Source organism: Ambystoma mexicanum, chromosome 9, assembly GCF_040938575.1.
Source record: "Ambystoma mexicanum isolate Mex_15411 chromosome 9, UKY_AmexF1_1, whole genome shotgun sequence".
In the NCBI taxonomy this organism is placed as follows: domain Eukaryota; kingdom Metazoa; phylum Chordata; class Amphibia; order Caudata; family Ambystomatidae; genus Ambystoma; species Ambystoma mexicanum.
This window is the reverse complement of record NC_090931.1, coordinates 443812124-443840012: the sequence shown is the minus strand read 5'-3', so window position 1 is coordinate 443840012 and position 27889 is coordinate 443812124. Positions and strand designations below refer to the sequence as shown.

At 43.9% G+C, this 27889-nt stretch overlaps 1 protein-coding gene across 3 annotated transcripts in view; it reads right to left on the bottom strand.

The window, feature by feature from the left end:
* SRRM3 (serine/arginine repetitive matrix 3) overlaps window positions 1-27889 on the bottom strand; it is a 672576-nt gene that overhangs the window by 378447 nt on the left and 266240 nt on the right. For all 3 annotated transcript variants that reach the window (XM_069614948.1, XM_069614950.1, XM_069614949.1), the window contains exon 5: window positions 4723-4824. In XM_069614948.1, the coding sequence (XP_069471049.1) occupies window positions 4723-4824 (102 nt within the window). The remainder of the gene's footprint in view (window positions 1-4722; window positions 4825-27889) is intronic.

The window sequence follows — 27889 nt, the reverse complement described above, 5'->3', positions numbered from 1 at the left end:
TTTTTTGGATCATTTTTGGATTGTTTAATGCAATGGTTGTCTTCAATGGCCAACCACCTACAGGTCCCAACATCTTTGTGAATCCACCTGGGATTACATAATTTGCTATTGAAACCTTATGGGCCTGGTCCTTTTATATGTGTACTGCCTCGTCCAGTTCCACTCATGGTAGCCAGACAACTGATTATGAAACGTCCAGGTTCGTTGAGGCTGCTTATTCTTTCTGATAAATTGGACATGAGACTATTCTAATGTTTTCTAACCATTGTAGGTGAACATCTATTATTGTGGAAATAATTGTTCCACATTTACAATGTAGTGGAAGTCTTAATTGGAGATTCCTTTGGGCTCTACTATACAGGCTAGTTACTGAACGGTATCCATAGGTGAGTAGTAACCAAGAGGAATTGTATGCCACAACGATGTGTTTACCAGATAAAACAAAAGTTTACCATGCACAATGGGCATGGTATGCAATTATATTGTAAAGAATGCTGGAATGGGGAGTATTTAATAACATTAATAATAATAATAGTAATTAGTAATTAGGAGCCAATGTATTTTAGAATGATTTGTTAACCAGCTAAATCACTGGGATTGTTCTTTATGCGGAGTGAGTGTGTAATGAGATTTAAATGTAAAGATTGCTGTTACCGTGGGACAATTATTTGAATAGTCTTCTACCAAAAGGAAATGAACTATTGTCAAACAAATTGTGAAACAGATGATAAAATAATAATTTGCGGTTACCAAAACAACTATAGTATCTATGATCAGATTGGTGGATAACCGACTCTCAGGCACATCAGCTGATTTAGGATACAAGAGGGCTATAGCTCAAGACGTATTGAGCTGTTTAGAATATTTGAACTTAAGTAGTAAATGTGGTCCATGAGTGGAGGATAGAGAGATTTTACAAAGTGATGACACATATACATGACATAGATTGTTTCAGTGTGTCACATGTAACTGTGTATATACTATTAGGTGGAAACAATGGATGTTTTGATAACAAATTATCAACTAACAATATTAGGTTGACTGTTTTCCTTTTTCTCTCTCTTTTTATTTGTATTTGTATTTGTATTTTTAATCATTTCCATTATAATCATTTTTTGATATGATAGAATGTGTGCAATCCATTCTCTCTGTGTCTGAATCAATGGACAGAAACTCTTTCAATCACATGCTAAGAATTATGCTTCAATAACAATGATAGATAAACGTTGGTTATGTATGGATAAACTATTAAGCAATTTGAACATCATTTAGGTTTGGCCTTGAAAAAGACCAGATTGGTCGAAACACATGTTGGCAATTGTTAAGGATGGTAATTGTTAAGGATTCTCCTCTGTTGTAGATGAAAATGTGTAGAGGACCATTAAGTGCTGAAGGATCAATCATGTAATAAGAGATGCTGAAGAAAATATCTTCCTGGATATTATCTATTGTAAGTATAACAATTATCTTTAATTCTAACAACTACAGTTTATATTGAAGAATTGAAACGAGTGCATTGACCTTTGTAAATATGTTCATAACTTACAGAGAGCAGTCTCCACTGCCACAGTGCGAGCCAGATATCCCCTGACTTCTACAGGGGAGGGTGTTCCGATATACTTCTTGAGAAAAGGAGTTCCGCCCCCTTGTGGAGTTCTCGGTCGACTCTCCAGATGTGGCAGGATATGGTTTGGCAGGTACAAGGCGTCATGCCTTGAAAGGAGAAATGCCATTGTGGCATCCTTTCCTTTACAAATAGACCAAACGTGATGGCTTTAGGGCAGCATTTAGGCATGCCTTGTATCCCTTGGATTCTCAGGCTTTAAAATTGGTAAACTGTACTGACAACTTGACCATGACTAAAAGGAGCCTTCTTTGTCTTACATTTTGCATTAAAGGATTTAGAAATCATGGTTCAGAATGAGGTTTTGCCCAGTGACCTAGAGTCTGTTCTTTGACTGAGCTCTCTGTTGATAAAAGGTGTCTTTTCAGTTAGCTTTTCCCACCCTCCCTGCAGGTGTGGGCATACCCCAACCAGTTGTGAAGGAGAGAGATCAAGGAATAAGAGAACCGGAATCACTGTGAAGGTAATGTTTCATATTTCTTACAGTATTGTATTTTATTTGGAGCTTTTGCAGCCATTCTTTGCGGCACTACTTAGCATGAGAGGTACAACGCCCTGATTGGGTGGGTGGGGGTCAATGTAATCTTGGAAAGAGGTCTGTTTGTGTAGGAGCCATGTGCCCTCAGAAGCCTTATTATGGCCAGAATAGGTGTGACTTCAGAGCTGCGGCATTCGTGCCTAGGGCCTGAGAAGGAGCAGAACAGAGAACCACATGGCAGAGCCTGGAGAGTGTTGGGATTTACCACTTAAACATTTGGACCTAACACTCGCAGATCATCAGCAGGTTTTGGGAGCCCGCCCCGTTAAACATCTTGTTGGCTCATACCTCGTCGATATGGTAGTTAATTGCTCTAACTCCATATTCCATCGTCCAGATTTTTTGTGTGGCCAATGCTACCTTAATCCATCTTCAGTGTGTGCAGGCTTTCTTACATAATAGCTATGCTAGGTCCAGAGAGTCCACAACAGAGCCAGCATAAATATATCAGAATACACCCTCGAAAGTAATAACTTTCCAAAAAGGAAAGATTATTATATATTAAAGATGATGAGATGGGGTCACTCGTCTGAACATTTGATTACCCCTAATTCATAGAACAATAAAGTAAAATTCATTATACATTGAATGGAGACCACAAAGGTCTGGATTTGTGATTTCATCCCATCAATGTGATCCTGTGAAAGAAACACACCTGCCTGTTCACCGCTGCCTGTTTAGTTTAAATTGCCTCGCCAGTCCCATAGTTGCTCCACGACATGTGTGATACCCTTAGACTCCTACTGATCGAGGCATCAAATAAATCTATCATTAGGCCAATGCCACCCTTCTGTTGGACTGGAAAAACTAGGAAATTACTTTAACACCAGGAATGGAATGGATTTCCCACAAAAATGGTGAATAACCAGGATAGCAGACACATTAAATCCCCTTCTCCCACTCTGTTATAGACATTGAGTTGGGCAAGTCAACCCCTTCTCTGCTAATCCTGGAGATCACGGAGGGGGGATGCATTAAGTCAACCCCTTACTCAAACTTCCAGACATTATAGAGGTCATGGCTCAATAATTCAACCAGTTCCTCCCTGTACTAGACATCTAAGCGATGAGGGTGCTTGAAGTTCACCCCATCCTCCTGGACCTAGATAGTTCAGATGGAGGCATGCATGAAGTCAACCCCTTCCTCCCTGTCCAAGACATATCAGAGGAGACGGTGCATGAAGTTAACCCTCTTCCTACCGGTCCCAGATAGTTCATAAGGGGGGGGGGTGGCATTCATGAAGTCAACCCCCCTTCCTTCATGTCCTAGACATATCAGAGGGGGCAGTGTATGATGTAAACCCCGTTTCTCCCTGTCCTAGGAAACATAGAGGTGAAGTACAGGAAGTTGACCCATTTCTCCCTGTCCCAGACATCTCAGAGGGGGGAAGCACCAGAAGTCAACGCCCTTCCTCCCTATCCTAGACATCTCAGATTGGGAAGGGCATAATACCAGTCCAATTTCTCCCTATTCTAGACATCTCAGACGGATGGGAGAAGTAAAACATGTTAAACTCCTTGTCACTGTCCGAAACATATCAGGGGTATGGGGGGGCGTGCATGAAGTCAACCCCCTTCCTCCTTGTCCTAGAAATTTCAGAGGGGTTACAAGATGTTCACACCTTTCCTCGCTGTCCTACAAATCTAAGAGTGGGGGTGTACACTGAGTCAACCCAATTTTCTCCTGTCCTAGACATATCTTGAGTGGGAGAGAAGTGTGAAAAGTCTACATCCTTCCTCACTAACCTAGACATCTCAGAGGTGGAAGTACAAGTCAGTGCATGAGGTCAACCCTAGTCCTTTTTCTGACATTCCAGAAGGGGGAGTGAACGAAATAAGCCATCCTCTGTGGGCTAGACATTCCACATAAGGGAGTGAACAAACTTGGATTTTCTTCTGTCATAGACATTCCAGTGGGACAGTCATCCCCCATCTTGCACACCATTTCCTGTTACACACTTTCCATATATATTATTACCCATGCTAGCCGGTTAATTCTTTTCAGAAGACAATTTATAAAAATAAAATGTTTGGCGTTATAACTGGATACTAGGGAGAGTAAGCATCGCAAAAAGGGAAATCGTATGGTAAAACGCCCATAAGAGTAAAATGAATTGTCTCATGAATAAATGTAATCACGTAAACGCACTGGCTGTTTCGGAGCTCATTTCAGGAGTAGAGAGGTTCCTATGACTTCCAGACGAGCTGGTAAAGGATGAAGTAAGGGTGAGACCCAATGGCATTTGGGAAGCTGACCTTCACCTTAAAGGGTGCAACCATTTCCTAGTATGTTCTACAAGCAACAAACTTTGCTTTAGAAAAGCCTTTTACTGATTGATAAAAATGAAATGAACAGTTTCAAACTCTAAGAGAAAATGTATGTTTTCAAAAAAGAATAGCCACAGTTTCTAGAAATGTAGTGAATGTTCAATGTGTTAACTGGTCTATCGTATTGATAAGATTATTGAATAATACAGGTTGTCACATACCATCCAGTTTGTGACCATCAAGAGCTTTGCACATTGGTGTACAGCAGAAAGGTATGGTAAAATGTCACTTACATCTGGCGGCCATGTTGGTCCTCGCGTGTCAACACCCCCTCCTTCTCCATCAACATCTGGCGAAAGGTGGACACCTTTTGCCGGATGTCCTCTTCAGAGTAACTGCAATAAAGGATAAAGAGTGATCTTAGACACAAACACTGGGCTTCAGATAATTCCGACAAGTCTGGTATTTGTAAGGCGCGAGTGTAGGAAGTGGACCTAGTTCCAGTACGAAAAGGTTGTGTGCTTGCTAAACTGGTCCTCATGATCAACACATTTCATACAATACAAAACTCTAGTGAAAAGGTTAATATGATGCATATTTGACCGTGCCATACCCATACATTTAAGATGCAGTAGTATTCTTCCATTTATCACTGGGTACACGGGAGAAAGTGTCAGTGGACTTTGATACTTTTTGTAAATCTACCTGCCTTAAGAATATTAGTTATCTGCCTGATGGGCATAAGAGTGCTTGGTGTCTCTTGGATGATGCCTCAAGGGCCTAATAGTGCTTGATGTCTCTTGGTTGATCTCATTAACACATAAAATAATAATATAGAATAAATGTCATCATCCCAATCTGGTGCTCAAAGTCAATTAGCGTTTATGTACAATGATAAATTGACCAACATTCTGAACTAATCATATTTGATCTGTTACTATTCTTTTATCTTTAGAAGAGTTTTAATATCTGGAAAAATACATATTGTGGCTTCCACTGTAAAATTTAGCTTCATTATCAGTCTATAAGATAATTCATGATGGGCTTTTATTGATATATTTGATTCTGTTTTTTTCAAAATATAAGATGTACATATACAAATTAACCATTTGAATCAATAACTCCTCAGAAAACAAAAACATAATGGGAATGGTCACACTCCAACACCAAAGCTCCCCAATAAAAAGGCATGCTCTCTATTCCCAAACCAATCAAATAAGCTTATCTTACTTTTGAAGTCTTGTGTCCATCTTGTATCCCACATCTGGATGAAGATTACAACTATGTCTATCTCTCTATGAGTAGTGTAAGATTACTTAAAGCTTTTCCCTCTGCCATGGAGTATTTCAAAATTCCTTCAGAGCCATTTCCTCTCTCATGGAGTAAATCAAGATTCCTTTACAACCCTTTCCCTACCCAAAGAATATGTCAGGCATATTTCACACATTCCTCTATCCTTAAAGGTTTCAAGTCCTCTACCCTCTACCCCCCTCCACCTGCATTGGACACAATGGACTTGAGAATTTACAAACCAATATCAGCTATTGCTTTCTTGACAAAAGAGTTTGCTAAAATGGTGTCAAGTAATTGCTTAACTGTCCATCAGCAACTGTTATCTCTGTATCAATCTGGCTTTGATATGACTGTAGAAAAGACAGAGACCCATTTGGAGATAGGTGGAGCTTTATTCATAATAGTTTGATATAGGAAGGAAGTTGTCTGCAAGTCTCCTAGACTTAAGGGGTCACCCCCATGTTTGGGAGCGTACAGGGCCAGTAATTGTCCGCCAGCCAGCCCGAATCTAAGGTAGCCTCAAGCAAAGGGAGAACCTCAGTGAGGACTCAGGGACGTCAAAGGCCTTGTATTCCCCTGAACAAGAGGATGATCCATATTCACACCCTGTGCCTCCCTTCAGAGTGTAAATAGTTTTGGGGGATTTTTTGCCAGGAGATGGGAGTCAGTTGTATTAAGTGTGCCCAATCTCTCATCAAAAACAAATATGGCTGCCAACATGGGAAATACAAAATGCAGTAAGGCCATCTTCTATTTCTAGGGTACCAAGAACTGCAAGGGTTCAAGTGTAACCTGAAGGAAGCAGGCCCTAGGCCAAGCAAGTAAGTGGGATGAGAAAGGGGTGTGATTGTCAGGGGCGTGGGATGTTATGGGGGCTCCGGGTGGCGAGGGTATAAATGAGAAATGGGCTTGGGACAAAAAATGTCAGTGACCCAGGAGATGTGTTTTGTTTGCCAGAAGAAAGCAAGCTCTCACTGGCAAACTCAGCCTGCATTCCTGGCCATATGATTTGCTGACCACACTTCCCAGTGAGTGAATTTGTGATGTATTACATAATCAACCATGGGTTTGTTTTTGACACCTTGAAAACATGCAAGTGATTGGTTGACAAGATTCTAATCTGGTTCTCCTGATTCCTGACTAACCAATATCAACTGGCAGGAATGGAGCTACAGTGTCAATAATTTTCTGAATATCTGTGGATTTTCACGTTGGTTGATCCTGTCCCATTGCATTCAGGCATTACATGGAGCTGTTGGAAGTTCTAATAGAATGCAGGGGCACCATTTCCATCAGTATGGAAACCTGAGAAATACTGTCGTAAAATGCCCCCTGAAATTCTGAAATGTAATCCTATTGTGCCCCAGTGGTTAACCAGTTGTCCAGTTGTGGATGAGAGTACTTGGATCTCTAGGGATGCTCCTCTTTTGCCCCATGTCTTTTACCCAAGATTCTAATAAACACACTTACACATCTGAACACACACATTAAAGATTCAAATCAATTCATGTTAAATTTCCCTTTCTACAAATAATATAAATACATATAGAGACAATATATACTCTGCTGACATGAAAATACATGTCTAGAGGCACAGCAATTTCTGATTTGATTTTTCTCTGATGCGGGCACCATGATCAGGAATGACCTGCTAGTACATGAATGCCCACTCTTCCATAAGGTATTTTAAAAACATGACTTATATGCTTTCCTGTTAAAACGTATCTACCTTAGTAATTGCTATTTTTATTTAGATCTGTATTAGTTCTGTGGAGCTGGACTTTGTTGATGAATTTTGAAAACTATTACGCAGTGATCCTGGTGCCTTTGAATCACAGATCCTGGTAAAGGAGAAGAGATCATTAACACATACAGTCATATCAGTCTTACATTATCAGGCTGAATTTGCCCCCACATGGCAATAGAAAGAGAAAATGAGACTAGTCTTGCAGTAATAAGAAGAATTGAGACCTGCCCTAAACTACAGGGCAGAGTTATCACCAATTACAACTAATGTCCTACAGTACAGATTTTTTAATTTATTTTATTTTAATTGGTTATTTATAACGCACTTAATACCCAGAGGTTTCTATGCGCGGCCAGGGATCGGACCTGCATTGCTCCGTGTCCTCTTGCTTCCAAGGCGAGCACTTTGTCCCTGAGCTATCCTTCCGAGATAGGAACTGATATCAGTCCTATTGTATACAACGGCATTAAACTAGTCCTACAGTGCAGAGAAGAACTGAGACTAGACCTGGAGAACAGAGTAGAACAGAGACCAATATGTCAATCCTAATAATAATGAACACCAGATCAGAATTAACACCTGTCTGTCAGCAGCGAAAAGAATTGAAACCAGGCCTACAGAAAAGAATGAACAACAGTTGGACAGTAAACAATTGAGAGCGGCAGGCTTGGATTGGCCTTTACCGCATTAAGCCCATGGGCGAACAATAAACACAAACTGCTGGTGAGGGCCCATTTCTTTAGTCAAATTGGCCCACTTTTTGGGCCAATTTGGCCCAGTCTGATGAGTTAATTCACTCTGCGGCTAGTAGTTTTGACCAGTGTTGCTGAATAAATATTATTTTAAATGCACAATTTGCATCACACTATCAAAAAGCTCCCCCTTGGTTACTATTCAAATAATGTCATATATTGAATGAATTGCCATTTGCAACTTTGGGCAAATTTTTAATTGGTGCCCGAGACAATTGGATGGCCCAGCCGGACCCTGGCGACCAGGTTTGCAATACAGAGCATAATGCCACATGTCCGGCAGGAGAATGAAGAATTGAGACCAGGTACAGTACAGAGCAGAATGAACAAATGTGCTGTAGTAAAGAGCAGACTTAAACACCAGTTCTGTAGTACACGGAAGAAAGAAACCAGCCTATAAGTGTAAACTGGAAACCAGTCCTATAGTACTGAGCAGATTTCAGAACAGTCCTACAATTTGGACCACGATTGACACTTGTCTTATAGCAATTAGACAGGCTGTGGCTTGAGGAGCAAGGCCCACACTCTGAAAGTAGTCCTTCAGTACAGGGCGAGTGTGATACCAGACTTACGGCATCACACCAAATCAGTTCAATGTGATTTCTTTTGCTGTGCATGTGCAGGCGGTCTCTATCGGCATGGAATAACATGTGTTTGCTGCATTTTATGCGAATTACATGGGGGCTCCCCTTTATTTTGTATGTCCTATTTGTTTTGTTTTTTTCATTTTCATAAAAAAAACAGCCCATCATATAAAAGGTTATTTTTTTGCTGATACAAAGACATTGCAGGGCCTTAGCAGTGATCAAATTACATATAATCACAGACTGGGTGAGGGGGAGGGGAGAAAAAGATCTGTTAAACGGTGATGTCCAGAATGTAACCAACGTCTGCAGGAGATGCATTGGCACCCATCAAACGCTGCAGGTCTGGATGAAGACCAGCCTTGCGGTTGCCTGAATTGGCGGGCACTCCCGGCTGTATGGCTTTCACAGCCCTACATGACAGTCTATCAAATGAAGACAATATAAAATGGGCCCAGTGCCCACCTTTGGCCATGGCAAAGGTAACCATAAAAATGATGGTACCCGTAATTGATGACATTGGAGCCCCTAAATGACTTTTTCAAAGCCTGCTTTGAAAGAATAATTTGCTGCCTGCATCGCCCCGCCCCCTCCGACTACGTGGAGTGAATTGAATACACGCAACCTTAATGCCGTCAAAAATATTTTTTGCAGACCCCCATAACCCTGCCAATGTCCTGACTGAAGAGCAGCACAATGTTCTCATCACTATTAATGGCTATGCGTCATATTCTCCGTTTTACGTGTGTGGGGGAGCGTGACCAGAGAGGTGCCATGTCTCCAGGCCTGGAAGTACTCATTTGATGAGTACAAATTGCCCCTGCAGGATCTGGGGGGAGAATCAGTGCTGAAATCTATTCACTCTGGGACCCCACCTACTGTGGGGAGCAGAGGTGTGGCCAGATGAAGAGGGAAGGGGCTAACGGTGAAGTAATGGCAGGCAAGTGATAGGTTTGTGAAAAGTGTAAACAACACAGGGATGAAATAACACTACATTTTGTAGAGATGTCATGAAATATACCTAAATCACATCATTGACCAGTTCAACAATGTATGCATTAATATAGTAACATGTTGAACAGAATGGGTATGATTCTAGCTTGATTTTCCCCATCCAGAATGGAAGCCTACAATTACCTATGTGCTCAGTATCAAGAGCCTAAAAAATGCCTCGTGTTTCTAAAGTGGCACTATTAAGACTGAAAGCAACACAGTGAAAGAAAATGCATGATATGATCACCTGCTTCACATAGAACGCAGCTGTAGGCACCCATCCTATTTCTATTCACCTAACGTTCATAAATTCCAGGGTATTGCGGCATGACATGTTGTGACATCAAAAATGCACGTTTTACAGCACAACGTTGCATTTATTACGCCATTTTGTCGGACTACGAGGCACCACAAAAATGCTGCAATAAATGCAATTTTGTGCTGCAAAACTTGTATTTGTTATGCCGCAAAATATTTTATGCTGCAATGGCATCATTTAGAGGACATACCAAGGGACTAAGCCACTCAACATTACACACTCACTTGTGTGTCTGCAGGCATCTGATGTTAATCAAACTTTACAATGCTTAAAGGAAAGTTCCGGGACTTTTTCTTTATTGTTCCTATGGTTCGGCCATGTGTTTTTAAGCATAAATCGGTAGATCGTAGAAAACTTTCCTATGGACCTTACCCGACTTTTCGTCCATTAACGCACTCGAAATCAGCCGCCATTTTCTGATAATCCTATCATTTCCCCCCATCGCCCTGGCTCACCTGCTTTTGCGGCACTAAATCAAATCCCCCGCCCCTGAGCCTGACATCAGCAGACGCGTACCGCCCATTTCCCAACGCCAAAGCACGTTTCGTGTCAACAATCGCTGCGCCTCAGCTAATGAAGTGTCGCCATGGAAATGGCAGGACGCCTCTTTCCTCAATAAGTATAAACACACCGTTTCACAACACACAGCAGCAGATTTTCGATTCCATTACTCTCTCTGTGTTACTTTGAGTATTCTGTGACTCGTTTCTGTGCTCTGGTCAGCTACCTTCGCCGCTTCTAGGCCTTGTGAACACCTGTACCATCTCTGTAAATTATTTTACTTTCTTTACCACACAATGGCTACAATAATGCCGTATATGTACGAGCCCGAGTACACCGAGGAGGAACTACTGGAAAGGCAAGCACGCGAAAACGATGGGGATTCGGACGGCAGTTGGGAGGACCAGTCAACGGATGAAGAGCCTGGACCATGTCGCATGGACGGCGTCTCCACCTGGTGCACGTGCAATCGGTGCGAGCTAATGCCAACTGAGGAGGAGAACTGCTGCTGCCGTGAAAACTCCGGGTGCTTGGCCTACATTTCGGAAGGCGAGCCAAGTCCGCAATGCATCACCGAGCTGCCAGAGTTCAGGGAAGCCTGCCTCTCATGGACCGTGTTGAGGATGATGATGGAGCTTATGCACGAACTTCGCGGCACTGTTCGTCCGCGTAATCCGAGTAACGAGTAAGTATACTCTGGTTGTGATGTCAGTGATGCCACTACTATGTCATGGTCGTCTCCCACATATAAAATTACATCTACATATCATTCGAATGCATGTAAATTGGTTCCATATTGTGCATTTTCTAGATAGAATTTTTTTCAAAGCAGAATGACATTTTTTACCTGAATCGACAGTGATAAGAAAGTTTTGTCATTTTAATACAGTTTGCATCTTTCATTTTCACAGGTGGTACAGGCTGGTGGCCTATCGTTGCTTCACTTGGTGGCTTCACGGGAGGCTCGGACACCGCGTTCGGAGAGTAATACCTGCCTGTGCGGTACTTGCCATTAGACAACATTTCCCCAGCGACAGTGGACAATACCGCAGATTTTCCCTGGATGTGCTGCAACCGGAACTTTATAATGTGTAATGTTTATTATTTATGTTCAATTGAAATTAAGATCTAAAATAAAACCCAACATATATTTTAACAATGGTTGTTTTGATTTTTTAAATGAATCTGGTGTGTCTCCATTGAATAGTCTTCCTGTGCCTTGTCTTGTCACACCACATGTCTCGTTGAACCCATATGCAGCAGACATACATATGTTATTTTGCGGGTTGGCATCAAGCCTCCCGGCCTTGCCTCCTCCCCCAAAAATACTTACCACACCACTTTGTTCAAGCGTTGGCACTAAAAGGAAGGCCGTTGGATTTTATTGACACAAAACATGGTTATAGGTAAATAATCAATGTGGTTGATCATAATAAATCATCCTTTTGGGCACCGGGTACAGAGATGACCCCCTCTGGCCCGTGCCGCCTTGCCACCACAGGCCAGCCTGCTGCTGACTAACTGCCTAGGCATCCAGGGTCTCCAGGGTGAACTGCACCCATATATTCTCCTGGGAGGGTGAGGTATTTATAAACTCACCCCCTGCCTTCCATGTACTAGATCCTGCAGCCTGCCTCTTACATGCAGTTAGATGGCCTCTCCTTGGTGTGGCCCTGCGGCAAACGAGTCTTGTCTGCACGACCACCGCCCCAATCCACACCCCGCCCTATCAAAGGCAGTTTGCACCGGGGTACTTGTGCTGGCAAGTGGAGCTGTCAGGGAGCGATAAAGGCCAAGAGGTGCCAAAGACCATGTACACTTCAAAGTGGTCTATAGAGCATGGGTTGTTGTTCCCATGTCTACCTCCAGACCCCGTGTCTCCTGCCAAGCATCCCCCTCACGCTGGACGCCCCCCTGCAATCCACATAAGTGTGTCTCCATTCACGAGTCTTCCTGTGTCTTGTCTGCACGACCACCGCCCCAATCCACCCCCCGCCCTATCAAAGGCAGTTCGCACCGGGGTACTTGCGCTGGCAAGTGGAGCTGTCAGGGAGCGATAAAGGCCAAGAGGTGCCAAAGACCATGTACACTTCAAAGTGGTCTATAGAGCATGGGTTGTTGTTCCCATGTCTACCTCCAGACCCCGTGTCTCCTGCCAAGCGTCCCCCTCACGCTGGACGCCCCCCTGCAAACCGCATAATGCCACGACATATACACGTCATTCATTCACAAACACACCCCTGTTTCGAATCCTTTATAACCCACTTCATATTTCTAATGAGCACTTCTTTGCGCTTTGCTAGTTAGTCAACCCGTGAAGGTGCTGGTTATCTGCTCTTCGTCTCTGTGAACTTCCGTGACCACTTCGAGGAAACTCCTCAGTTTGCAACCTGTGAACTGCTCCCTGTTCTACGACAAGAAACTACTCTGATCCCTGCATCTAACTGTTTGTTCGTCAAGGTAAGGCCATGTACCATAATCATTTTGCGTTCAATTTCTTTTCGTTCAAGACAGTACATGCAAGGAACTAGTCACATGTTCTGAGTCTAGTCAAATTATCTTTCTATTTTTTTAAAGTTATTCAAATACTTATCCGCATGTGAATAACGTGTATAGTTCAAGAATCAAAACGAACCTTGCATTGAACCTTTTATGTGTCATTTAATTTTTTAACACATTGGTATTCATAGAGAATTGTTGATCTTTACTTTTCAGAACTTTCCACAATGCCTGCCTGTTCCATTGGCGGTTGCCCTTCGAAGACCCATAATAAATCTGAAGGTACTATAATGCATGTTTTCCCTAAGACAATAGATCAGATAAGAGAATGGGTCCGATATTGCGGATATCCACCGTCTGAGCTTGAAAGTAGAGTCCTAGAAGTCTTTGCGGACAAGAGGGGTGATCGATACCGCATCTGCAGCAGGCACTTTAGCTCAGACATGTACTCCACATCATTGCTAATAAAGAAGAACACACCGCGAGCGAGGCGAAAATTGCTCTCAACCGCTATTCCCACTCTATTCGTCCACATCCCTCCACTGGTGAGTCAAGTTTACGTATTTATCTCTCGGCCTTGCGGTAGTGTGTAGCATTAGCTAACAATAATTTCCCCATTTATGTATCCACTCAATATGAAGGCTGAAGATTCTCCATCCGTGTCGTTATTGCAGTCATCAGCCACTTCAAGCGCCTATCGGGTAATCTTACTTGGCTATTCTGCCACTGACGTGTTTTAGGCATGTAAATCAATAGTTTTAATTTATCGTGTAATTATTTTACCTAATGGTACACCCTTGTACTCATCCTCTAGTCTTTGTTTTCAGTTATAATTATTGTTATCCAAAATAATGCAAGTACTGTCTTTCAGGGAGATGCTGAGGAGTCCAACGTATTGACGACTACCGTTGATGTCACTCAGATGCTCGAGGTACGTTTCCGGACAGTTCCATCGATGGAGATCATCAGATCTTGCATTCTTGTAGCGTGATTGTTACACACAATGTTTCTTTTGTTTTTAGCCATTGATATGTCCTTCTGTCGTCGCCCTCCTATGTGTCTTCTTTTTTCAATATTGTGTTCATTACTAATGAAAGTCCTATGTTTCAGGGAGTCGATGGAGCACTAGTCCAAGAAGAAGGGGGAGCATGCAGTTACGGTTCGGCGCAACAGCTTGCAGAAGTGTGCACCGCAGTTACATCGTCCCTTGATGTTCTTATGCATTTCGAGGTATGGATACTGACAGTTCGATCAAGCGAAATCATATGACGTGATTACATCCGCTATACTTCCTTCTTTATTAACGCAATTACTATGTTTCAGGGAGATGACGGACCTTCTACAAGAACATCACCCCTAGTAGTTGATGCAGATCTCTGGGTGGTGACACTTCCAACGATCGAGCAAATCGAATCATATTTACATATCCATTATTTATTTTAGACAACTGATCATTTGTGCAGGTCTATTTAGATGAGCCGTTGAAGCCTGCACAAAGTTTCTGTTCTTTTTATCAAAATAGAAAACCATACTAATGCAATTACTGTGTTTCAGGGAGTCACTGAAGCATCATCTTCAATAATATCATCAATGGAAGTCTATGAGGAGCCCGAGGTATGGATCTTGACAGTTCCATCTAACTAGAACAACTATGCGTGAATAATTGTCGTTAGAATGTTCTACACAAAGCGTTCATTCGTGTTTTGCTATTGAGATGTACGTGGGTATTGGTCCCCAAGTACATTTTGTGTTTTCGATATTATTATACATACTAATGAAAGTTCTATTTTTCAGGGAGTCGATGGAGCGTCAGTGCGTGATGGATGTGCTTATCATGAAAATATAGTCGTTGCAGCGCAAGAGGAAGTGGAGACATGCACACACGAGTCGGAGCAACAGCGTCCTGATGTTGAAGTTCGAGGCAAGAAAGTTTCAAAGAAAAGAAAGCAAAAGAAGGTTAGTGTCCTGGTCACTATATTATGTTGTTTTTCACTGTTAATAGTTCAATACTGTAAGTTGTGTTTAAACTGAACATCCCTTTTCCAATCTGTCCTCTAGTTGCGAGTGGGTGTACGAACTAGATCTACACAGACAGTGAAGCGAACGAGAGATGTTGCTTGTCAAACCTTTTGGCAGGGACTTGAGACTGGAGATGCATCGTGCCAATGGGAAGAATATGAAGTGATTGACAACGGAGCTATACCAGCACCAGCCATTGATAGTGAATGTCCTCCTGGTAGTTCGGATGCAGTCGGAGATCAATTCACAGAATCCACACCCGCAAATACTAAGACCGCGAGAAAGTTGAAGAAATTGTCTTATTCACCCATCGCCGGAGAAGGAACAGATGTTGCAATGGAAGAGAATGAAGTGGACTACAATGAAACACCATCAATATCACTGAACATAGCGGAAGACGATATCGGAGATTCTACCTTTCATGTGAGTGACATGTCCTCAACGTTACAGGCCGAACCAGTTGGGATGCAGAGTGACAGTATAAGGAAAGAGGCCAAATTCATTGTATTCGATAGTTGTTTGATTGATATTATTATTCGGTTGAAATGTGGGCATTCGGTAGGTGGGGAAGTATGTGGGGAGCCATTGATTAATGTGACTCGTGCAATTCGAGGCACTAACCTTAAAATACATGCCACCTATACAAAATATCATCCTTTCTCATGGTCTGCACAACCCATGCTGGGACAACTGCCAGCAGGCAATCTACTTTGTGCAGCGGCTGCACTTTTTAGTGGTTCAAGTTTTAAAAAGTTAGAGTCTTTCTTTCAGTTTGTGGGAATCCATTTCATTGCGAAAACTCAGTTCTACAAATACCAAACCGATTATCTATTTCCAGCCATTAGCGAAGCTTGGAGAATGGAAAAAATGTCTATTGATAGTACATTCGCGGGCAAACGGTTCAGGCTAGCCGGTGATGGACAGTGCGACAGCCCAGGATTTTCAGCTAAGTACTGCACCTACCACTTTCAGGACATGGAAAGTAAGAAAATTGTGAGTTTGGTGGTCGTGCAGGTGTCACAAAGTACATCCTCAGTGGCCATGGAGAAAGTTGGCTTTGTAGCATCATTGCAAGAACTACAATCGCGGGGAATGGTGATCGACCTGATAGCCACGGACAGACACGTTTCAATTGCCAAGACAATGAGAGAAGAGTACAAAAATATAAATCACCAATTTGACGTTTGGCATCTTGCAAAAACAATCAATAAAAAAATGTCGGCTGTAGGTAAAAAAAAAGAAATGCAAGGTATTTCACAGTGGTCCAAGTCAATCAGCAACCATCTTTGGTGGAGCTCAAAAACATGTGGAGGGTCGTTGGAAATTCTACTGGAAAAATGGCGGTCAGTAATGCTACACTGTACAAACGTTCACCGTTGGAACACAAACCATCATTTTCACAATTGTGAACATGGCCATTTGTCCACAGAGGAGGCACGGAAGAAGAAGTGGTTGATTCCTTCATCACCCACTCACAAAGCCATTGAAAAGATTGTATTTGATAAAAGTATAACAAGAGATTTGAGGGGACTCATGGAATTCTGCCACACAGGAGATATGGAGGTGTTCCACAATATGTGCCTAAAGTACAGGCCAAAACGATTGCATTTTGGCATGGAGGGCATGATAAATCGGACTCTTCTAGCGGTCTTGGCACATAACCATAATGTTGGCCGTCAACAAAGTAGGACGACCGGAACTTTAGGGACGCTTCGCTACAATAAGGCCTTCACTAAAAGAAGTAAACAATGGGTGATCAAACCAGTGTTTGAGGATATGCAATATGAGTTTATTGAGAGACTTATTGTTGACGTCCTAGATAGGCACATAAATGGAATTGTGAACAAACCTGTGCAGGGGACAACTGCATTGCCACCCAACATCGCCTCTGTTCCATGTCCACCTAAAGAAGAGCTCATTGAGAAATACACATCACGGTTTAAATGATTGTAATTTGATTGTCTGTTCTCTCGAGTCCCTCATGTCGCTGGCCCATTGAATATGTGTATCTATGTAATGTGTAAATAAAAGTGATTGCTCAGTGTACATGCAATGTGTCTATCCAACCAAACATAATATAAAACATTTTTCAAAAAATATAGAATGTCTCCGTATTTATGGTTCTCTGGGGCTGCAAAGATGGAAATGCAAAGATGGAGTGTAAACTTCAAGTCCTGTGAGATGGCCTTACACTGAATGTAGCTAACTAGGAATGTGTGCTCGTTCAAAGTGAAGGTCAGATGCTTTGATTTTTTGCTCGGGTGCCGGAATGGCCCACGACTCAGTATAAGGTTCTTTTGTTATTTGACCTTGACAGGCCGGGACCATCCTGAAAGACTTCTTTTTGGGGGTGTGGGGCAATAACGTAAGAAACGATAATGAATATAATTTCAGAAACGAAAGCCATTTCATGTTCGTTCATTAGAAGAAATAACGTCGGCATAGAAGGAGTGGTATTTCGGGGCTGCCCTACGCACAGACACAATGGAAAATGCAAATATAATGTAAGTAACTCTTTAGATGAGTTTATACCGCAATTTAATTACTATACAGTACCTTTAAAGACGGGTTAAGTTGTACTTGTTCGTTCTATGTGGCACCTTCCTCTTTGCTTCTGCTTTCTCTCTCCCTCTCCCCTGCTACAACTGGTCCACTGTCTGCGACATCGGTCCTGGGCCCTTCCACTCTCCACCTGCACTGCCTCCCTGTCAACCCCTGCACTGGGGGACTGTCTCAGTATCCTACGGCCCCCCCCTGATGTATAATACCCAGTTTCACTGTCCTAGCTATGAAATAATTTCCCGACCTAATATATAAAATGAATAATTTTAATAAAGATCTGATGGTGAGACTAATTTCATTTTTTATGTTTTTCAAACAGGTACATCATGCATTACTGCATGTGTCACGAGTACCAGACACCGGCGGATGGGTTTTTTAACCGCCAGTTGCTTCTCCGCGTGAACAACGTTACCACCCTGACCATTTTATGGGACGATCGCCAAGTACAAGTATGCCCTTACGCGGTACTAACGGCTAGATGCAACATACATACCGTTGTGGTGGCCTAGTGCCTCGTTGTTGGAACAGCCATGCGATTATCAGTGCGACCGCTGAATATTCAAATCGCTGAATATTATCAAAACATTTGATGTCAAATAAATGTACTTTGCCAAATGTACAATCTTGCCGTTTGCTTTTAAACCACAGTTTCATATTCCGAATTGTGGCGCTGTATTGTGAGATGATCAAAGACCCTGTGTACAGCAAAGGAACATCGTGTGCCTCAAAAACGAACTTTTTGGAACGTGAGCAAATAAAAATGCAAATCGCTGAATATTCTCAAAACATTTGATGTCAAATAAATGTACTTTGCCAAATGTACAATCTTGCCGTTTGCTTTTAAACCACAGTTTCATATTCCGAATTGTGGCGCTGTATTGTGAGATGATCAAAGACCCTGTGTACAGCAAAGGAACATCGTGTGCCTCAAAAACGAACTTTTTGGAACGTGAGCAAATAAAAATGCAAATCGCTGAATATTCTCAAAACATTTGATGTCAAATAAATGTACTTTACCAAATTTACAATCTTGCGGTTTAATTTAAAAGTACAGTTTCATATTCCCAATTGTGGCGCGCTGTGTTGTGTGAGCTCATCTGTGTTGATTTCCTGGTTCTGTGTGGAGTCGCGTAGAAGACGCCTGGGCGCGTTTGCCTACGCAGCTCAGTCACGTCACAGATAGAGGCGGGGAATATGAATGTTTTGATCAAGTCTGTTTCAGGGGCGGGGGATTTGATTTAGTGCCGCAAAAGCAGGTGAGCCAGGGCGATGGGGGGAAATGATAGGATTATCAGAAAATGGCGGCTGATTTCGAGTGCGTTAATGGACGAAAAGTCGGGTAAGGTCCATAGGAAAGTTTTCTACGATCTACCGATTTATGCTTAAAAACACATGGCCGAACCATAGGAACAATAAAAAAAAAGTCCCGGAACTATCCTTTAAATGCAAAACAAACAAAAAAGGCAATCTGTAACAGAGCTCTGTTAACCTTATAAATCAATCCATGAGCCCTTGGAGCAGCTGATCACTTCGTATGGATTGTGTCCTCCCACGTATTGCTCATCTTGATATTGATAATCGTATCCTGCCAGCTTTGCTGTTTTGGAAAGAAAAATTATCTGCAGAGGGTGCTGTGCACAAGGTCGTGGCATTGATGTCCCTCGACGGGCTCCGTACCGTGTCAACGTCACCATCAGTATAAATAGCGTGTGCCGCACCCATCGGCTTCTTCCATCCCTTCTACTCCCAAATCGGGGTTCAAAAAATGGATCGACTGCGGATCAAAGATGCCGATTACAGACCCTCACCCCGTTTGTCTTTGGTGCCTAGGTTCAGACCATAGAACCGGCGACTGTGACTCCTGTCAGTCGGTGACGGAGAAGCCCTTCGTGAGAGGAAAGGTAAACTGGCTGTGGGGCGGGAAGCTTCCAAGGCCTCTTCAAAGGCCTTGTCAAAAAGACATAGGAAATCGAGCCATTCGAAGGAATCGAATCGCCATAAACGTTCTAAGAGGTCTCGATCATGCAGTAGATCGAGACGCTCTCCAACTTCCTCTTCAAAAAAGGTTTAGAGGCGACATAGATCTCCCTCTTTTTCCTCGGATACGTCTACCGAATCGGTACGATGCCCGACTAAGTCGGATGCCCCAAGAAAATGGGATGAATTAAGAAGGAAGATGATAAAGGTCTTTGAGAATGCAGCCTCGACCCTCTCAAAAAAGCCTCAAAAGAGCCAGATCCCGGTCACTCTGTCGGACGACACAGGGAAGTCAGGAACTACTGTGGAAAGATCCAGTAGTAAAGGTGAACCTCGAAAGACTCGAAGCGATGTCAAATCGTCGAAGATTCCTCGAGAATCGAGTGTTTCCCCAACACCGTCTAAAAAACATAAGACGTTGAAGCCCTCGAAGACTTTGTCGACGCAACCGGCGCCGATGGCTTCGACATCGAGGCCAAAAGTGTTTTCAGCGCCTTTGTCGAAGATGTCATCAGTGCCTTCGAAGACTCCTTCGATACCATCAAAGGTTCCTTCGATTCCTTTGACCCAAACTCATGTACAAGAAAGGAGATTTACTCCTTTAACTAAGTCAAACTTCTTTAAGTCTATGGGCCTCATTCAGAGGTTGGAGGTAGCCATGGTACTATGAGCACCATGGCTTCACCCTTACCGCATACCGGGTCCGTGTTCCCTGAATGGGGAATTACCGGGCCATTCCACCTTGGAGGACCCGGTATTTCCCCATTCAGGGAACCCATCCCCATTCCCATTCGAGCCCCCATAGGGCTCAATGGGAATGGCGACCATGCTAACAACGGGCCTGTTAATAACAGGCCCGTTGTTAGCATCCTAGTCCTTTAGCGGCTCCCACCAAGGGCACCTGGTAAAACCAGCCGCCCTTAGCGGGACCCGCTAAAGGACCTCGTAATGCAGCGGTAAGGGGTTAACGGCACCGGCACCCTTACAGGCGCCGTTAACCCCTTACCGCCCACCTCGGAATGAGGCCCTATGTCTTCTACATTTGAAGAAAGTGTCTTTGAAGAAGTTTCTCATTTTGGGGTACAATATGGTTCTACAGAAGTCCCAGAAGAATTAATTGATCCAGAATCGAAAATGAGAGACCTGTGTGATACCCTTAACTCTGCTAGTGGCATTGATACATCACCTGAGCTAGAGTTTACAAAACCTGACCCTGAAGAACATGCAGATTCAGGGTACAGGAGTCTAATGAATAGGGTGGTTGAATACATGGGTTGGGGTAGAGCCATACCCACTTTTGGTCAGGATGATATGAAGGATATTCTTGATCACCCCCAGAAGGATCCAGTTCTCCCCTTCCATAGGGCACTTCAAAGAACGGTAGAAAAAAACTGGGAAGTTCCTGATACAATTGCTGTAGTCAACAATAATTTTCCAAAGAAGTATAGAACTTCTACTTCTGATCCTGATTATTTAAGTAGGCATCCCACTCCAGAAAGTCTGGTTATTCAGGCTGCAACTTCCTCAAGACAAACAGCATATCCATCTATCCCCCCGGATCGAGAGCATAAGAAGGTGAATGCTTGGACCCGTAAGGTCTTTACCTCGGGTAGCATGGCTCTCAAGTCAACTAATGTTACCTGTACCCCGGCCAGGTTCACCCAAACCCTGTGTGACTGCATTTCGGCGGCGGCTGAACATATTCCGGAAGGCGAGGAAAGGGAAAGCTTCCTGAATATTGTCAAAGACAGAAAGGAGGCAATGGAGGAATGTCTCCAGTCTGGACTGGATACTGCTGATAGTATCAGCAGATCCATGGCTGCAAGCACACTGCTACGCAGATTTGCGTGGTTGAGGAAGTCGGGGTTTACAGCAGATGTGCAGGCCAGACTACTCAGCATGCCTTTTGATGGCTTGAGACTGTTTGGTAGTAAAGCTGATGAAAGCTTAGAAAAACTACAGATCTCAAAAGCGGCGGCTAAATCTCTTAGCGCCTCCATGCGACAGCCTCAGAAACCTTATTCGGGCTCATCTTCCTGGAGAGGTCGTCCTTTTCAGTACTACTCCATCTTTTGGTAGAGGAAGAGGACAGGCCATTCAAAAAGGCAAAAGAAATGTCACTCGTGGTGAACGAGGAAAAAGTGCAAAACAAGCCTCAGGAACGGCATCTTTGCCCTCAGCCGCTCCTGCAGTCACCTCCAAATCACTCTAAGGCCTTATCACACAAAGCCCTGGTGGGAGGCAGAATCTCTCAGCATCTGAAAGAATGGCAGGGCATTACTTCAGATGTTTGGGCACTGGACACAGTAGCTCAAGATTACTGCCTTCCCTTTCTAAAAAAGGCCTCAGGAGCATCCACCCGGAACCAACTCTGTCAAAATTCCAGATCTGCTCCTGTTGCAGGAAATGTTAACCCTGCTAGAGAAAGGTGCAATAGAACATGTACCTGTAGCGGAGAGGAACAAGGGTTGGTACTCCCCTTACTTTTTCATTCCAAAGAAGGATGGAGGATTGAGACCCATCTTGGACTTAAGAAACTTGAACAAGTTCCTCAGAAAGGACAAGTTCAAGATGATAACCCTTTCTCAGATCCTTCAGGCTCTCCAACTCCAAGACTGGTTGGTATCATTGGACCTTCAGGATGCTTATTTTCATGTGCCAATCCATTCCAAGCACAGAAAATACCTGAGGTTCGCGGTTGGCAGTGTCACTTTCAGTTTCGAGTTCTGCCATTCGGGCTGACCTCTGCCCCGAGGGTTTTCACCGAACTGATGGCAGTTTTGGCAGTGAGTCTCAGGAGAGGGGGGATCATGTCTACCCCTACCTGGACGATTGGTTGATCAGAGCACGTTCTCCTCAACAAGCATAGGAACATCTGCCGATCACCTGTCACTTCCTTCACAAACTGGGCTTCTCCCTCAATTTCAAGAAGTCTCACATGATACCATCCTAAGAGCTCCAGTTTATCAGAGCAGTCTTGTATACTTCCTCGGGCAAAGCCTTGCCTCCTGAGGTGAGAGCTCTCCACATTCTGCAGAGGGTAACAAAGTTCCAGAATGCCCCGCATCTGCCGGCCTTCGATTTCTGAGGTTGCTCAGCCTCATGGCATTCTGCATTTTTCTGGTGCCACAGGCTCGACTGAGGATGAGATCTCTCCAATGGGCCCTCAGAACTCAGTGGTCCCAATTCACGGGGAGTATGTCGGATCTTCTGCAAGTCCCGAGCGTAGTTGCTCAGGATCTACTATGGTGGGCTTGCAACAACAACATCCTCAACGGAGAATTTTTTTGGCAACCATGGCCGGGGATAACAGTAGTAACGGACGCCTCACTCACGGGGTGGGGAGCCCACACCAACGATCTGACAATCCGCTGTCATTGGTCTCCATCAGAGTCCAAACTACACATCAACCTATTGGAGCTAAGGGCAATCAGACTAGCGCTAAAGGCCTTCCTGCCTTCTGTACATGGAAAGAATGTCCTGATAATGACGGACAACACGGTGGCCATGTACTACCACAACAAGAGAGGAGGCATAGGATCACTACCACTGTCCAGAGAGGCAATGCAGCTCTGGTTCTGGGCAGTACGAGAGGGAATCTCTCTATCGGCAGTTTATCTAGCTGGAGAGCAGAACACGGTGGCAGATGCTCTGAGCAGGCATTGCACAGCCTCCCACGAGTGGGAGCTAGCTCAGGAAGTCCTTCTGGAGATATTTGCCCTTTGGGGAACCCCTCAAGAGGATCTGTTCGCGACCGCGGTCAACCGGAAGTGCAAACAGTTCTGTTCAAGGGATTTTCCCCCAAGAGGAGCTCTAGGAGACGCGTTTGTGGTGGATTAGAAGTTCCCGCTTCTGTACGCTTTTCCTCCAGTCCCTGTGATTCCTCAAGTAATCAGGAGGTTAAGAAAGTGAAACCCATGATCCTAATTGCCCTGGATTGGGCCAGGAGGACGTGGTACCCAGACCTTCTGGGCATGTCCATCTGCCCTCCAATATGTCTTCCGCAAAGAGAGGATCTTCCCTCGCAAGAGGAAGGTCGGGTTCTCCATCCAGAGGTCAAAACACTCAACCTTCACGCATGGTTTCTGGGAGGTTGAGATACAAGAATTGGGATCTTCCGGATGACGTAATGGAGGTTTTGCTTTCGGTCAGAAGGCCAGCAACAAAATCTTTGTACTGGTGTTGGTGGAACAAGTTCAGTAACTGGTGCAAAGATAATGATGTGGACCCTTTTCAATGTGGCACCCAATAGTGCTCTCTTTCCTATTGCATCTAGTCAATCTGGGGCTCCAGATTGGGACAATTAAAGGATATCTAGCTGCGCTGTCCATTTTCAAGCACTCCTCTGAAGAGGTTTCTTACTTTAAAATTCCTTTAATAATTCAATTCCTGAAAGGGCTTACTAATGTGTACCCTCCAGTTCCCTTTCATGTCCCAACTTGGGATTTAAATCTAGTACTTAAGTTTCTAACTTGTATACCTTTTGACCCTCTTCACTACTGTCCATTGAGGCTTCTAACATTGAAGACTGTCCTTCTTGTGGCCTTAACATCAGCCCACAGGGTAAGTGAACTACAGGCTCTCTCATGTAAATCTCCATATACGGTATCAGGTAATAAAATTGCGGCAAAAATGTTGCAGCTAAAATAAATCACACTGGTTTGACCCAGTAAAGGTGTAGCCCATTATACCATTTAAGGGAAGCAGGGGTTACAGGGGCTTCCCCCGCTTCCCTTAAATGGTATAATGGGTCCCGGGGTCGCGGGGTGTCCCCTGCATCCTTTACATGATTGTGGTGGCAAAACCACAGCATTTTTGCCACAATATTTTGTATTCACAGCCATTTCTGTCACTATTTTAAGACATGGAACCCCATATACTACTTTTTACAAGGACAAAGTGGTTCTTAAGGTTAAACCCTCTTTCTTACTAAAAAGTAGTTTCTGACTTCCACTTGTCACAAAAAATCATATTACCAACATTCTATCCTCCTCCGCATTTGGGCAAAGAAGAGGAGAGACTGCATAGACTGGACCCTAAAAGGGCTCTCAGTTTTTACATTTCTAGAATGTCAAAATTGCATCAAGATGACCAACTTTTTGTAGGTTATACAGGCCATAAATTGGGATTAGCTGTGACAAAACAAACCATTTCTCGCTGGATAAGGGAAAGGACCTGCCAGATGGGCTTCGAGTCCATTCCACTAGGTGTATGGCTACTTCTGCGGCTCTGAAGAGGAGAGTCCCTACAGCAGATATTTGTTCAACTGCAACATGGGCATCAATGCATACCTTCATCAAGCATTATTGCTTTGATTACTCTTCTTCCAATGAAGGTTTATTTGCCAAGGCGGTTCTTCATTTAGTCCATGAGAAGAATAATTAGTACTCCCACCTCCAAAATGACCACTGTAATGGAGGTCTATCATAAAATGAGGAATACCTGGGAGGACACAATCCATTCGAAGAACAAGTTACTTACCAACTGTAACGTTCTTTCGACTGGATGTTCCTCCCACGTATTCATCATCAGACACACAGGGAACTGGCTGAACCCCTGGACCCTTTAAGCAAGGTAGCGCTATCTGAGATGAATAGGGATGCAGATTTTATTCTGACACCAATAATCAGACCGACTCAGGAAGTTAGAAAATCTTTAGCTGTTTTATTAACAAGTATCTAAAACAGGGAGTGCAACGGGCAACAACGGACGCCGCACAAGCATTCTCAATGTTTCACATGAAAAAACACATATTTTTAACAGAAATTCTTCATACGTGACATCATACTACCTGGCAATATAAGAATAACTGCTAGGCTTATGGGGAACATCTAAGTATACTTTCTATGGGGGATAGGACTGCGATTGGATCTCTAATGTCAGGTGGACAGCTATGCCCACCCCTAGTGCAAGTCATCTGCAGTGTCATAGAACACATAACGTTTCATTGGCTTTCAAACTATAGGGATGTTCACTATGTGGCCCTGTAGGATTGGTTGGCACGCTTGTACCCTTCTGGAATATTCCACTCACTAGCAGCACGCAAGCTGCTACCCCAGGTACTGGAGGGTTGGACTTGACCATGCCTCCCCACCCAATTAGCCCAACATCCATCATGACACCTACTGTCTGCCATTCAAATTAGTCTTTGAACTCGGCCTTGCAAGTATCAATCCGCCTGAGAATAGAAGGGAGTGTGAGCATGGGCTTATCTTCTGGTCTCAGTGCAGCTCGCCCCAAAGTCTATTTTCATGTTGCCTATGTGCAAGGAGACCGTGTTTTGAGCTCCTTCTTTGCATTTAACACTATTAAATGAAGAAAACCTCGCACTTCTAGTGATTTTCCATTACCTCAACAGGAGCTTGTCTCGCTTCTCACGTTCATTGTATCTTCTCGAATAAATAACCAGTTTCTTGGCTGCCCCAACCCTTGACACTGGGCCAGAAAACCTTTCTCGAATCTTCCTTCTCCATCAGCTTTTTCCTTAAACTGCGCCACACTTTCAGCCCTTCTGTTCATGGGGTCCTACTTTGCTAAATTGCGTTGTGGAACATCCAGATTCTTTACACACTTATATATATATATATATATATATATATTGGTGGTGTCATCTGCAGTCTACTCACTACATATAGCCAGCCTCATGATTACTTAGTCTACTTGCGTTTCAGCATCTGTAAAATTATAAAATGGTTAGCATTTTCTTCAGTGCTCTCTGCACGTGCAATCTTCATTTTGCTCATGAAATATTGCTCAATTCCTTACTTCGCCATCAGATTCTATAAGGTCTATACAATCTCTTAATTGGCATCTCTTATCGGTGCGACATTTCTGCTTCATGTGACATCACCAGTCTTCTCTTTCATTCATCCTCACACTTCTTCCGGAACTCCTTTAAAGACTGCCATTTCTCTGTGGGTACATCATATAGGGTTTTCTCAATGGATACCTTGTTTCAAGGACTCTTTGCGGTATAGGGACCATTATTGGTGTTGTGCATATTGCAATTTCTGGTTTCCAAAACATAGGCAAAATGGGGACGGGACTTCCGATAGAGGCACTTGGCTCATTCTCTACATGGCGATAGAAGGACGTCCGTTGTCTCACTGGGGCCCGCCCCTACGGTGAGCTCCAGGGATATGCTGATGCTGGAAATGTTTTTTTCCCTGGGTTACAGAGAGAGAGTGAGACGGGAGAGTGCTACCACCAGCACCAAACTCTCAGAAGTGAAGCACTCTGGGGAAGACGGACTCCCTTCTTGAATACTATGAGCCTGATTCATGGAATTCGTGCAAAGATACTGCAAAGCCCTCCACCTGCAGAAATCAGCTTTACGCAGACGAGCCCACAAAGTTTTCTCTGCGCGCTCCATGTATTTATGGAATTTGAGTGGCAAACAAACCCAATCCGCAATGAAAATCAAGTTGTCCGTGGAATGCCCCCGACCCGCTCCCATGCAAAGCCAATTCAGGCAGAAATGCCTACCTGTGCACACCAGATGGCCCGGTAATTCCTCACTCGAGGACACGGACGCGGTTCATCCCCATTCCCATTTCAGCCCCCATAGGGCTGAATGGAAGAGGGAGTAAACAACGTGCCATTACGAGATGGCCCGTTGTTTGCTCCCTCTTCCCCTCGCGGGACCCGGCATGCACGCCTTGTTTTCCCAGGCGTGCTTAACGTGTCCCGCGATGGGACCTCGTAATGTGGCGGAACGGGTTGAACGGCGCTGCAGCCTTTCACGGCGCCGTTTAACCCGTTCCGCCAGGGTCGTAATGAGGCCCCATGAATCGTTGAAAGGGGTTTTGCACGCTGAATGGTGCACAAAGTCACAATTCAGAGTGCAGAACATTTAAACAATCAGGCCCTATATCGGATATAGCGGGCCTGCCTCTTCTGCTCTTGTGTCTTGTCATCTACAGAGTACTTTCTCTCAGAGGCGTAGACAGGGTAGGGGCTGAGCGGGCAAGGCCCACCCAAAATCTCTAAATGTCTATTCAGTAGGCCGTTTGGGCATTTACAGATATTAATGTCACTACGAGCAGCCCAACTACATTACCTTCAGGCCCCACTAGAAAATCCTGACTATGCCTCTGCTTTGTCTACATGGTCTTCTCGGGGTTAACCAGAGACTGGGGCTTGTTTGAAGCACAAAAAAGGGGTGCATGCCCCTTCCTCATGCAACACAGTGATCCTGGCCGCAGTGATTGACTG